Source organism: Tetrao urogallus, assembly GCF_951394365.1.
Source record: "Tetrao urogallus genome assembly, chromosome: 3".
In the NCBI taxonomy this organism is placed as follows: Eukaryota; Metazoa; Chordata; class Aves; order Galliformes; family Phasianidae; genus Tetrao; species Tetrao urogallus.
In genome coordinates, this window is record NC_136815.1 from 46,122,084 (window position 1) to 46,136,358 (window position 14,275).

At 43.3% G+C, this 14,275-nt stretch overlaps 1 protein-coding gene across 1 annotated transcript in view; it reads left to right on the forward strand.

Annotated features, from left to right (window-relative positions):
* Positions 1-1,106: 1,106 nt before the first annotated feature.
* Positions 1,107-14,275, forward strand: part of ROCK1 (Rho associated coiled-coil containing protein kinase 1) — a gene marked incomplete at both ends in the record, with an annotated part of 77,671 nt that continues 64,502 nt past the window's right edge. The window contains one exon of the mRNA XM_079533014.1: positions 1,107-1,199. Coding sequence (XP_079389140.1) covers positions 1,107-1,199 — 93 coding nt within the window. The remainder of the gene's footprint in view (positions 1,200-14,275) is intronic.

The window sequence follows — 14,275 nt, forward strand, 5'->3', positions numbered from 1 at the left end:
CAGGGACACCTGCACGACGCGTCGCTGACGGAGCCCCGCCCGTAACCGCCGTTCCGCACGCGCCCTGCCCGCCCTCCGCCGCCCCAAGCCCCGCCCATCTCCTTCCCTAGCCCCGCGGGCACGGCGCGCGCGCGCCCCCACCGACCGTTGGGCGGCGGACAAGGAACGCCGCCCCCGCCTCTCGCGCGCATACCTTCCGCCTCCTTCCTCCCGCGCGTGCGCGCTTGCGCATCCGTGGCGGGCGCCCCCCCCCTCCCTCCCCGTTCAAACAGGAAAGGCGGACATGTTGGTGCCGTTCGCGGCTTCCCTCGCAGCCGGACCTCGCGCTCTGCCCTCCCCTTGAGCCACCTCCTTCCTTCCTGCCTCTCACGCCGCTCGGTCCCGGGGCGGCCCGGGCTGCGGCAGGTTGAGGAGCGGCGGCGAGCGGCGAAGAAGAAGAGGAAGGAAGATGCCGTTATCGCCTCTCCGCCGCTGAAGCGCTCCCGCGGGGCGCTGCTGGCACGGCCCGGGAGAGGGGCTGCGTGCCCCGCGCTACCTGCGCCCATGGACGGAGCGAGCCCGAGGCACTGAGGCGCGGCGCCGGGAGGGCTGTCCTGCCTTGCGGGTCGTTTTGCTTCGCGCTGCGCCTCTCTGATCCCCCTTTCCTCGTCTCGTCGTCGCTCCTACGCGCTTCCCGGACCCGGCTGCTGCTGCGGGGCGAGAAGGAGGAACCGCTACGCTGCTGCCAGCGCGGCTGCCCGGCCGCGGGAATGAGGCCGCTGCGGCGCGGGGGCCCGCGCGAAGGCGGGAGGGCGCGGAGAGCCGCGGCGGGGCTGTGAGCGGCGGGAGCGCCCGCGGCACTTTGCTCCCTCGGTGCGGCGCGGGGACTCGCCCGGAGACCGCCGTGATTGAAGGGACTGCGCAGGAAGCGCTTCGCAGCCCCGCGTAGGCTCTGCGGTTTCTCTTGTGCGTGCTTGTTCCTGTTTTTGTTGCTTTGGGTTTCTTTTTTTTTTTTTTTCCGTTTTTAATTTTTTTTATATGTTATCCTTTTTCTTTTTTTTTTCTTTCTTTTTTTTTTTTTTTAACATTTGATCTGGAATAAGGGAAGCTTTTTAATCGTCGGAAACATGTCGACGGGAGAAAGTTTTGAGTCTCGGTTTGAAAAAATCGACGGGACTTTAAAGGATCCCAAATCCGAAGTGAACGTGGACTGTTTGCTGGTAAGTGAGGGGTGATGATTGGCCCTGGGGCCTTCTCCCTTTTTCCCTTCCAGGTGGCATCGCATCGTGCCTGCCTGATTCATGGTCCTGTGCCCGCCCTGAGTGGAGGCAGACAGCTTTGGTGTGATCTGCTGATCGCTGAGCGAGGTGCTGTGAGGTGCTGGCACAGCTGCCCATGTAAGCTGTGGTGCCCCATCCCTGAAGGTGCTCGAGGCCAGGTTGGATGGGGCTGTGGGCAGCTGAGCTGCTGTGTGGCAGCCCTGCCCATGGCACTGCTTAGTACTTTACTACAGTGTGACTTCTCCCTCTTGACATTTTGCTGAGAAAAATGCTGTGAATAACATAGCTGAAGGATTAAGGTGCCCTTGCAGGTGGGGCAGTACTCACAGCAGAGGGGCTAAGTGCATGCTGAACTATTTGCTGTGCTAGGTCTGAGGTTCACAGCTGCCTGCTACTTGTTTTCCTGTTTCCCACAGCTGATGGCTCTGGTGCTTTCAGTGTCGTAAGTGCATCATGAGCAAGCAAGCGTAACACATTCTGACATAAACTTAATGCTGTTTGACAGTTGCTTGCACAAAAGTGGATGATGCTTCAGTTCTGGCTATAAAAAGTATCAAAACGTGTGCCAAATCCAGCCAGTTTGGGATGTGGATGGATTCTTGGATATGCCTAAAGATATCCTCAAGTAGCGTGGGTTTCCCTTTTGTGCCAAGCTAGTGAATTTCTCTGTAGGAAGTGATAAAAGTTCGGAAGTGTGTAGGTGGGTCCCCATCTCCCCCTTCTCCTATCTCAAAGAGAACGACTCAATGGGGTTTGTTCCTAGCGTGAACTCTGACATTTGGGGGAGGGGATTGGAAGAGGGGATAGTTCTTAGTAGCTATTCTTCATCCTCTGTAGCATGGGTTTTAGCATGTAGCTTGCTTGAGCATAAAGCAGTGGAGAGATGAAAATCTCGTGGAAGACTGTGCACAGGTTCATGGCAACATGCTCTCTGTTCAGCTGATTGGTGATGCTGAGGTGCTGACAGGTCAGACCTGCCTCCCTGGACCAAAGCAGGACCTTGTAGATGCTGTTGCCACAAAGGAAAACAGCACTGCATCTTCCAGGCAGCTTAGTGCTTTGGTTCTAGTTCACATATCTTTAATCTCTGAACCACAGCTGATGAGAACAGAGATGATGCTTAGGATATTGCTTACTCCATTGTGATGACTTAAGCCAGCACTGTCAAATCCTATGTTTTTACACCCGGCATCTACTGATAGAAGTCAAGGGTACACAACTCTGTCTGGAGTTGGACAGTAACTGTGGATCAGTCTGCTAGCGTTTGTGTTGGTCCTGCTATGGAGGTTTTCCCACAGTAGCACTAAAGAGGCTGCAGATAGCAAACATGCAGTTGATATAGTTTTTAACTGTATTCCTTGATCTCAGCAGTTTAAGGATTTAGTTCCTTTTTAGTTACATCAGTCACTATTTGGAGCTGAGCTGTAGTCAAGTTGGGAATGAACTTGTTGGGATGTTTCATGTCATGCTTCTGTTAGGTTTTGAACTCGTGTTTGCCTCTCTGGTCTTAAGAATGACCTTTAAAGTTAGTTTTTTTTAATCAGTTTTCTGAAGTTTTTGGCATATATTTGAGTATTCTTTTAAAAGCAGCTTCATATGTTATAATCATCAGTATTACTATTGTTAGCCCTCATTACGGATAATGCTGTCTTACAATAATGCCGATTTTAAAAAGTGCTTCTGAAGAAATCATCTGGTGGATTAACTTTGTGTTTGGTTACTGAATCGCTCTTTTTTAAAATCTTTCCTCAGTTCTAAGGCTTTTTTTCTGCAGAATTGAAGTGTGTAGCCCTTTCTTAAATAGTCAAAGTACTTTACACCTCCTCTTACACCTCTTCTACACCTCTTCAGTGCGAATCGCACTGCAAGCATTGTTCTTAGCTCTAGGCTTATATTTAAATTCATAATCTATATGGTTATTTTTTAAACGAAGAAAAGCTTAGGTGTATTTGGTCTGCACCTGAGGTACTTCTGTGAGATGAGCCCATTTCCTTAGTCTAGACAAACTTGTACCAGCTCTCTAGACCTGGTATGTAAATAAAAATATTGTTTTTTATGATGAGACTTGACACAAAAGAAGTTTATCCGTTTTTATGATAATTGTTATATCTTAAAAACCTTTATTTCTTTCGAAAAAAGACATAAATTGGTGTCATGTAGTGTTTTCACATTTTCTCATCAATGGTGTTAGCTAACTCTTGGTCATTTTTTGCATCTATATGCTTTAAATTCAGCTTCCAGTATTCGAGATATGTGGGCTTAAAAATGCTGGAGTTTCTTTAGTTTGAAGGAACTTATGTTGCCCTTCTTAGTCCCTGATCAGCCTGTAGTTCTTGTACAGATATGGAGTAACCTGAACAGCAGTTTTGTGATCTTTTTTTTGAGTCTATGTGAATGTCCCAAGGTAGTTTCTGTGTGCTGAAAGTATCCTAAATTTATATGTGTACTAGTGAGAGAACAATAATGTGGCTGGAGGAAGAGGTGGAGGAAGGCCTGATACAAAGGAAGGTGTGTTATGGGTTCAGGAAGGTGTGGGAGAAGAGTTGTGACAACAGAGCTGGCAGAAAAGGCAGACTGGGGACTATGGAACTTCAATTTACATAACACAGGAAGGAAATTCAGAAAGCTGAGGAATAGGAAGGAGAAGAGAATAAGAGAAAATGGAGAAAAATAAGCAATTGCAATAAAAGCAGAGTTTTAAAAAAACAAAACCAAAACAAACTGGCTCCGAGTTGCAACTGTCCATAACTAAATTTGCATCTTCCCACGTACTTGATTTAGTACTGGGCTGGGAAAGCACAGGCAGGGTCTTTTTCAGTGAACCATGAGGAGGTCAGAACCTGCATTCTTTGTCAAGTATGTGCTACAGCATCGTGTAGGGCTTTTCTCCAAATCAGGCCCTAGGATTTTTAGTCTTGAGAAGATCTAGTAAGATTGTGAAGTAGTCACACAAGGGCGTGTGATAACCAGTACTGCGAGCACCACAGCTGTGATAAATAGAGCTAAGGGCATTGTAAGTAACTATTTTTTATCTTGAGCTCTTTTTTCCATTAATGTTATTAAGCAGTAAAATGTAGTATTCGCTGAGCATGGTTTTCCAACAATTTTGGAATAAAACCAGGTTTCTTTCATCTCTGTGTTCCCAATTAAATCCTTGGAGTTCACGTGCTTCCAGTTTTTGGAGAGCAGGGAGGGAGAGCTGTAATATGTTTATGGATAGAAGGCTTGTTGACCTGAGGCTGCCTGTGCTTGTGATTGATTTGAAAAGTAAGTGTTCATGAAAATGCTCTTTGGGGCTGTCTTCGCTCTGATGATAACTTTCAAAGAGTCTTTCTACGTTTTATGTGAATGCTGGAGTATTGAATATTCAGTCACCTACTTGAGTAGGTGATGAAGACTTTTGATGATCTCAGTCTTAAAAACATTGAGTCTATCAGCTGTTTTCAGCAGGTTGGATTTGGATTAACTGGTAACGGTGAAAACTGTATGACAGAGTTGGTTTATTTAGTCTTAAGAGCTTTCCATTTTTGTTATACCAAAAATACACAAGTGTGGACCTTTTCCTGTGTCTAACTAACACTTGGCCAGGTGAAGTCATATTCATCTGCCCTATGTAGGGATTTGGAGTTTTAAATCTCTGTTGTCACTGGACCTTCCTTTTCTCCATTGCTTAAAGATTGTTAGAAAGCCCTTCTGGAGATGTTGTATAGAGATTTGTTAGAAAAAAACATGAAAAAAAGAATGCAAGTCAATGTACCTTTACTTCAGGAGGTCTTAGCTTTTAAAAAAAACCTCTTGAAAATTACTTCTGAAACCATGCTTTTAGAATCTGAGTGGTAAAATGCTGAGAAGCTTTCTCTGTTGCTGACAAAGCTCCTGCACAGAAGAAGCAGGATTTGGACATTTTCAGATCATCAACTCCAGAACGCTGTAAGTAGTCTGCAGGTAGTTCAGGGTAAGGTGAAATGTCAGCACTGACAAAACCTCCTAGGGTGTGTCTCTACAGCTGTTTTGATCTGGAGGATTTATTGTTCAGTAGGATCTAAAATGAGACTCCTGGCTGACATAGAATTCTGGGTCTACAAGATGTCCAAGCTTTCTGACTATAACTATGATTGTGGGTTAATACTGCCTTCTTACCTCTATGAATTATGACATACAGGTTGATATGAAATCAATGATTAATATATTTTACCTTGTTAAGGTAGAGTGCAACTGTAAAGTTGGCTTTGGAAAAACGGTAACTTGGTGGATTTGCGTTTCAGGTTGCACTTCAGGAGTTGTCTTACTGTTATGCAAACCTCCAGAGAGTAACAGTAAAAGCAGCGGGACTGTCAAAATGTTAGCATTTTGTTCACAGCGTATGGTACCTTTTACACAAGGATCATTAACTTAGCCAGCTTCTCTGTTTGTAAAACTATAAAGACTGTGGACATGTAGTTTTTTCCTATTAAAAATTTTAATCAAGAATGATAATGGAAGGGTGGTGTTAAGATGTGTTTCAGCAAGAGGAATAGGAAAGAAAAGCCACCCCTAAACTTTTAATAGAGTGTAAATGCTCTTCTGGAGTAACAACTTCTGTAAATAAAATTCTTTCCCTGGCAGCTGTGGAGTATTTTCATTTCTTGGAGGTGGTGGGAAAGAGGATGGGAGCTCATGGAATTTGTTCATTGGACGAACTGAAAATCAACCAGCAGGTCTGGAAGTCTTTGACTTCTTTGGGGAAGATGATAGGCTTGGGAGCCACTCGCTGAGAATGTAATAAATCTTTAGAAGCTCTACGACCAGGTGATACTGGTAGTCTCATAGTGGCTGTTACCACATTCCCTACGATGTACTTCAACACTATCTGAAAACAAAGTGGCTGTTTTTAGGTCTCTCACTGAGGAATACTGAGATACTGCACTACTCAGAGCAGGATGCTTCTCCTGAATTTGAGGAGTTCCAAAACTTTGTATTTAAAGAACTGTTTCTTCTGAACTTGATGCTATTTATCAAAACTCCTTTGTCATCAAGAAATTGCAGTTGTCATTGGAGATAGTAGAAAGCCAAACTTCCTTTTTTGAGAATAAAACCAGACTGTGGTTGAAAACTATTGTGCCTCTACCTTAATTTGTTCAGTCATTCAAGCGGAAATAAAGCCAGAAGGCTGATGAGACAATATTGGTACAACTGTAAGCACTCTCCAGACAACGCCCAGTTATAGCTGGGCTATATAACAAGTATAAATAGTACTATCTTCCTTAGCAGTCTGCTGAAACATACACCCTGATAAACAGGGGTTGAACAAGAGCTGAAATGTGATCTTTGTGAAAAGGAGAAGTAGTGTGGAGATCTTGGTGTCTTGCTGTGCTGAGACAGTTTGTTCTCCTATAGTGTGTCTTTAGTCAGACTGTTTTTTTGTTTTTTTTTTTTTGTGAGGTTTTTGGTGTGGATGGATATCCAAACAGCCTCAACTGTGTTGTGGCATCATGTTGACGTCTGTCTTTAGTTGAGAGTGTGCAGAGATGATCTGGACTAGCAGCTGTTGCTCAGTCCAGTTTGCCTCCCATGTTGCTGAGGGAGAATTGCTGCAGGATCAGTACCACGTTCTCATTAAAGCACAGGTCAAAGTCTATTCTGATACTCAAAATCTTGTAACTCATTGTTTTTAGCTTACTGAAAGTTTGCCACTCCCTGTAAATATTTATACAATGCAATGTTATGGGGACAGTACTTCGAATCTCTTTGTTACAGGCTCTAACTCAAATCCAGCTGTTGATTTCTGTGTTTCAGCTTTCCCTCTTAGATTTTTTAGCCTGGAGAAATGGGCAGACCTTTATGAAAGAGGCAAACGTGAAGTTTTGTTTTTTCATCTGTATGGGCTGAGATAACATAAAGATGTGATGCCTGGAAACTTCTGTAGCAGACACTGGAGAAGTTAAGTCTTTCTAAGCTGTGTCTGGTCTGCAGAACTTACAAGTGATCTGGAAGCACAAGTGCAATGGGTGGTGTTCTCCACCCCGCCCTCCCAAATTAATGAATTGTAACATTAACAAAAAAGTAGTTAAGTCCTTGAATTCTAGTGCTTGGACAAATTTTGAGTAATGATGTCTTTCTCTTTTTCCTCCTAAAAGCTGTGTGCTGTTCAGATAGTGCTACATGGTATTCAGATGAGTTGAATGATGAGGTAAAAGTATATTCAGAGGAAAACAAATACTTCCTGATAATGTCTATTGATGTTAGATATCCACGCATACACTGGATTAATAACAAATGGCTATTTTCCTGTGTAGTCACTGACTGCTGTGAAAATACTGTTTCTCTAGAGGTTGGGTTTCTTTAGCAAATAAACAATGGCAAAAGAAAGGCCTAATGACACAAATCTAAGTTTCTCACATCTACTCTGTACTATCCAAAGAAGGAAAGGTTAGAAGCTTCTCTTTTCAGCTGGAGGTTTCAAATAGGCGGCATTTCCCTGTTTTAGTGTTAGAGAAAGCTGTGTGTCAGGAGATGGCTAAACAGGATTTGTATGATAGCCACAGTAGCTGTTTCAAATGGGAAGGTGTGAGGGAAGGAAAGATCATCAGGACATTTGTTTCGTGGTGGTGAGGGTAGATGCTAGGCTTAAGTTTTAAAGGAAAGGAAGATCTGAAGGTGATTTTCTATGTTCCTGTTTTATTTAGAAACTTTTAAAGAAACTTAAAAATGAACTAGGCTGTTTTCATTTTCTCAGTTGATTAGTTTGGGATGTGATTTCCAAGTCAGTCTCTTCAGTATTTTAGTGCTGTGTGCACAGTTGGAGTATTATTTCGCTGAGGACCAGTTACATGACTTCAGAGAAGGGTTGGGGTTGGAGGTGAGGTCTGGTGCCACCCCCAGTGCCTGCCACCTGCCCACAGCAACAGCCAGGTGACTTTTGACTCTGCGGGGATGGGGGCACTGACACAGATCTCTGGGCAATCTGCAGTTTGCTGTTTCTCAGCAATATAATTACTCACTGATGCTGTGTGGTGGAGAATGAAATTCACTGAGACAAAGTTGTCATTTATTGGTTTTGATGTGTAGTTCTCTGAATGCTTTAGCCTTGTTAGCATGGTCAGTAAGCCTCTGCAGCCCAAATCTTTACCTTTCAGAAATGATCTGCACAAAGAAACTTCCTGTGTGTAATGAGTTGTAGATTTGGAGGTTTTGTGCACAAGGGCAACTAAGTTACCTGATGGGGAAGTTGCTATTAAGCTGGCTGCAGCTCAGCACCACTCAGCTGCTGCTGCTAGGTGGGATGGGGAAGAGAATTGGAGGCAAGAGCTAGTGGCTTGAGGTAAAAACTATTTACTAAGACAGAAGATAAAATGGGAACAGAAAAGCACTGATACAGTATATATAACTGCAGTGCAATCAATTACTTGCCACCTGATGCTGCACAGCCCACTGGGTGAGCAGCAGCTGGCCCGGTCACCCGCCCACACCTTTAGAGTTCTGTGTGGTGTTGCAGGTATGGAATTACACTGGCTTTATTCTGGCACCTGTGCTGGCTCTGCTCCGCCCCTGCTGTTGTGCTGTGAAGGTGGTGGCTCTGCCCTATGAAGTGGCCCAGCCCTGGGTGTGCCTCCATCTCACAGCAACAACCAGACACTGGTGTGCTGTTTGGGCTGAAACCAAGACAGCTGGTAAGCTCATTGAGTTTAATTTGTGATGGCAGATGAGATAGATTAGATGTAGAATTTTCCTGTTGGAGAGGGAAGAAGAAAATTGATGACTTGCTCTGATAGATGGTGTCCAACCTTTTGGCTAGCCTGGGTTGCACTGAGTAAAGAGGAATTGTCTTGGGCTGCGTATATGAAGGTTGCTCCAAAACTAATCCTAATTATTTGCATGAAAACAGCAACCAGTACAAAGAGCACAATAGCACTGTTTGATAGAACACATTCTTGGCTACAAAACATTCTTTTTCAATACAGTCATTACCATTAGCTCTAAGTTTATACCAGTGATGAGCAAGAACCTGCATGCCACACTTGTAACAATCTGCACCAGTGTTGGTGACCTGTGGTTGCTGCTGCTGAAATGCACTGCCCGCTGCCTCACTGTGCTCCCGTACATTGGTTGGTCTCCACAGACATTCAGTGAGTGTCAATGGGTGCTGTTTTTATCTGCGTGGAGGAATTCGGTGACACATCTCTGCTACATATGTACTTCCGTGTCACACGCCATTCTGTCAGACTGCCCCTCCGCTGCCATCTGTCACGTGGCAACAACATGCAACAGGATGTACAGGATATGGGTGGGAAAGTACCTTTACTGCCATACCACTGCCATCATAAAATATGATAAAGTATTACTTTTGGAGCAGCCCTCATTGAATATACATTATAGTTAATGCATAGAAAATAACAGAACATTTTTAATGTTTTTTATTAAAATGTATAAAAACAGAGCAGTAAAGCCATAAAACTACTGGGGTGTGCATCCTTGTTTTTGTGAAACTAGTGCATCACTCTGGTTTAATGGTAGTGGCTGCCATTCCCACTGAGCTCTCAAGGTGCTTGTCAAAGATTTTTGATAAGTTTTTAATCTTCCTGTACTTCATCTTTAGAAACAGCTGTTAACAAATATTGCCAAAAAGCAGTGACATGAGTGAGGTGTGGTTGTGAAGTGAGGAGTATTTCTCTCAGGTAAGAGAGGGCTCATAGAGATCTGGTGGAGAGACATGGTCACATGTTTAACTGTGGTGCTACACATTCCATTTGAAATTTTGTAAGTAATATATTTATGTTGACTACATATGGGGTCATAAAGAAACAAAAAAAAAATTTTTTTTTTTTTTTTGACAGTCTTAAAACCTATTCTCAACTGCCTTACTTAAAATGGAAAGCAGGGTGGCATTTTCTTTGCAGCTCACAGGACTGTGTTTAGCCAGTGTATCAAAGCCCATAACCTTACTGGCCATGACTTGAGCTGGCACTGCGCTGCAACCCATGCCTTGGTTTCATTCATCCCAGATGGGGCTCACAATGCACTGAGGTTCAGTTGGTGCTGAGGGCTGGGCTGCTTAGCGGGAAGAGCTGCCACCATGATGGCGTGGGGTTGGAGGTAGCTGCACTGTCTGCTGTGCTGGGCCGTACCATATGTAGGCTGCAGGTTGGATATGGCTGTTGGTAACAAGCTTACAAGCTAGTAGTGCCTCTCTGATTGTTAGTGATTCTGGTACTATGGAGTTCTGTGCTTCCAGTTTCTCAGCACATAAATCACACTCTTTCTGGGAAGCAGTGAGGGAGGTTGGGAATGGCTTCAGTACTGGTGGGGCAGGAGCTTGCCTCTGGGGGATAGGCAGTGAGGAGAGAGCCTGACCAGTGAGGTTATGGATGCCCTGTCCCTGGAGGTGTTCAAGGCCAGGTTGGATGGGGCCCTGGGCAGCCTGGTCTAGTATTAGGTATGGAGGTTGGCAGCCCTGCCTGTGGCAGGGGGTTGGAGCTTGATGATCCTTGAGGTCCCTTCCAACCCAAGGCATTCTATGATGCTGTGACTGTTGTGGGCTGTCAGTGCAACAAGTGCTATCTTCTGCAGTGTAGGTGACAGTCCAGCATGCTTATTCTACTCTTAATATTTAGAACACATTTGACTATCTTATAAGGGGGGTGGCGGAAGCCTCTCCAGCCAGGGGATGGTAGAGTAAGAGTAGATGGGGGAGATTCTTCAGGTAGGAAAGGGCTGGAAAGTAACAAAGAGTTTGTGCTGGTTACACTTGCGCCATGCCTTTATCACAGACACCATGGTGCACAGAACATGTAAGGCTGGATGTGGAGATGTTGTTGAAAATACGGTAATACTAGCACCATGCATATTTATGTTAGATGCTGCTAGTGGTGCTAGAAGTGGAAATCTATGAAAATTCTTCACAAGCGTTTATTTAATATGATTCCTGACTATGCTGATGTTTTGTTATACCAATTCTTAGAAAATGGTGTCAGCTGAGTTGTAGATGCAGAAGTGATCCTTTCAGTGTTGAGATGAGGGGATTTATCCTCACTTTGTGAAAAGTTTTTTCTGCTGCTTCCATCTACCTGGCTGTTACCTTGTTGCTCTCTAATACATCTTCTGTGAGCTGTTGTCTTCTTCCTTTCGCTCTGCTTGCTAATAGCTCCACTACTGATTCATTGGCAGTCGAACAAACAATTGTCAGCAATCTGATGACATGGTTTGCGCTGACCTGGGGACCACTCACATTCTGAATAACAGAAGTTCTAGTGTAAAGAGTGTAACTTAGTACTGTATACTCTATATCCTCTTTTCATAGAGTCAGGTTGGAAAAGACCTCTAAGATCATCTAGTCCAACAGTGAGCTTTTCTCCACTGTGCCCACTAACCATGTCCTTCAGTACCACATCCACACGTTTCTTAACACCTCTAGGGATGGTGACTCCACCACCTCCTTGGGCAGTCTGTGCCCCTGCCTCACCACTCTTTCTGAAGAGGAATTTCTCAGAATTTTTTTTTTTTCTGAGGAAACAAATGTACCTTCCCTGGAGCAGCTTAAGACCATTCCCTTTTATTCTATCACTTGTTACCTTTTAGGTAATTGTAAAGAGCAACAAAGTCTCCTCTGAACCTCTTTTTCAGAGCACACCATCCTCTAAGCAACTTGTAAACACACAGTGCTGAAAATGATGCCAGTTAAATTACGAACTTATTCAGGCCTGAAATTTTTGCTTTGCTAGTATTGGCAACAATCATAGCAACTTTTGAAAACTGGGACTATCATTGCTAATGCTAGTAGGTAGCAGTAGAAATGGTGAAATGCCCGCTAAGGGCTGTGGAGTGAAAGCTTAGCTGTTGATTCAAGGTATGTGTGTTGTGTTTTGTTTTATTGCTCCCTCACCCATGAAGTACACTGAATTTGGAACTGGAGATATCATTAAGAAGGCTTCCTCTGAAGAGAGCAGATTAGTTTGCTTCCTGGAAGAGTTTTTGTCTTTGACTAAAAGGCTCTTGTCTATTTTCAGCCTTGTTCATACTCCACAGACTGTTCATACAAATTCTGAACATAGCATCTCCAAACAGTTCAGGGTCATGCTTTTTGCTTATAAAATCAAAATGTCTTAAATGTCTTTAGGTTTTCAAAACAAAGGTGTTTATCCTACTTAATGCAATATATGAGATGTAATCAGAGATTGCAGATTGAGATGTCAGAATAAAGAAAAAAGTGTGGAGTGTTACAGTGCTGGAATTATACTGCTGCAGTTCTGGGTCTGTGACTGCAGTTTAATCCTGTGTAAATATCTGCCTTCTGATGCAGTGCAGTTGAAATGTTACTGTCAGGGAAAACTCTGGATGGCTGTGTTCTTGACTTCACCTTCCTGTTTGGGCATGGCAACCTCTTCCTTAATCACAAGGAAGGGTGTCAGACCTACTAAGTTCACCTTCATATAAATAAAAGTTCTTGCTAAGTTTGTGGGAAATAAGAGAACCAGGAATTCCAGGGAAGAAGAGGGATTTTTTAATATACTCTTCATTCCAGTTTGACAAACATGTAACAGAAATAAATGAAAAGATTAATTTGAACTTTGTATTTGCAAGTTGGGAAGTATTTTTTTTTTTTCCCCTAAATTTCTGATTGCGGTTCCCCTGGAAAGGAAAACTTTATTTTTCAATTTAAGATTTGACCAGAATAGGCAGTTGAAGGTTTCAGATCAGGCTGCCTTGTGAGAGACTGGCTAGTTGTATTAAAAGAGATGAACTGTGTCTTGTCTTGCTGCAGTTAAATCACACAAGAAAAGTTGCCTGCCAGTTGTGTTGCATTGCTTATATTTTGAGAGAAAGCAACACATCTGAGAGAGGTGTATGTTAGAAACAAGCTGTTAAAATGGTAAGCCTACTTCTGCAAGGAGAGTTAAATCATAGCATATGATTTAAAAATTCATCTTGTTAAGTGATGAGTTAGGACGAGCAGGGGTGGGGAAGTGAAATGTGACCGTCAGTTTCTGAAGAATTCTTTTCAGAAGTCCTCTGATGTCTTCATTAGATATTTAACTGTTTTTTCAGAGGAGTTGAAATCAACACAATTTTTTTCATAACCATGTTAAATTACACTCTTCTTTTATAAGTAACTTGTAACTTTGTGTAACTGAACTGTGAGCTTTAGTTCAATCTCCTGTAGGTCTTACTCTCCTTGGCATTGCATCATGATAAATAAATGGCTTTCAGGTTTAATGAAGTACAGTTTTTCCATCCTGGAGCTATAGAAACGAGCTATTTTATTAGCTAACCCTCCTTTCTTCCTCTAGAAAAAACCTGATAATATGTATATGCCAAAAGAGCTTCTGCTTAAGTTGGGCAAGATGCCTCTGTGCTCTGTGTGCTACAGAACACCGCTTCTAGAATTCCAGGATTTCTTAATGCAGAAGGGAGGTGAGTTATCAAGATACAATATTCTTCAACTAGAAATCATATTTTGATAAGAGGAGGGGAAAATACTTGCATAGGTGACAAAATCATTTAGGCAGAATTGACATTACTGACAATTCTTAGGCTTTCAAGTTAACATAACTCTTCTACTCTCACAGTGGGTGTATTTGCCAACCGTGCATTTCCTCATTCTTACTGGTTTTGAAAAAATAGCTGTCTGTTCATTTGACTTAGAGATTGTGCAAAGTCGGTCATTCCATTTCACTACTTTGAGTAGCAATCAAATGTCAAGCCTAATAAGACAAAAGTTGAAATCAAAGCTGGAATGCCATGTGATCCTCTTTTTTTTTTCTTCCTCCTCCTACTTAGTAAATGAAGTATCAACCAATGGAGAGCATCATTGCTATACCTGACTTTGCTTTTGCCTTTGTGCTTTCACCTTGTGTTCTGCAGCTGGGAATAATCAGTTTTCACTATCAGAGGTGATGGTAAGGGGTTAGAACAATAAGAATACCCTTTGTTTGGAAGGAAGCCTTGTCCGTAAGATACCAGTATGAATACAAGGTTTGGACATCAGGCAGAGAAATTAGGAAGATAATTAGAGATAACTTTGGGACAGGAGTCATTTGATT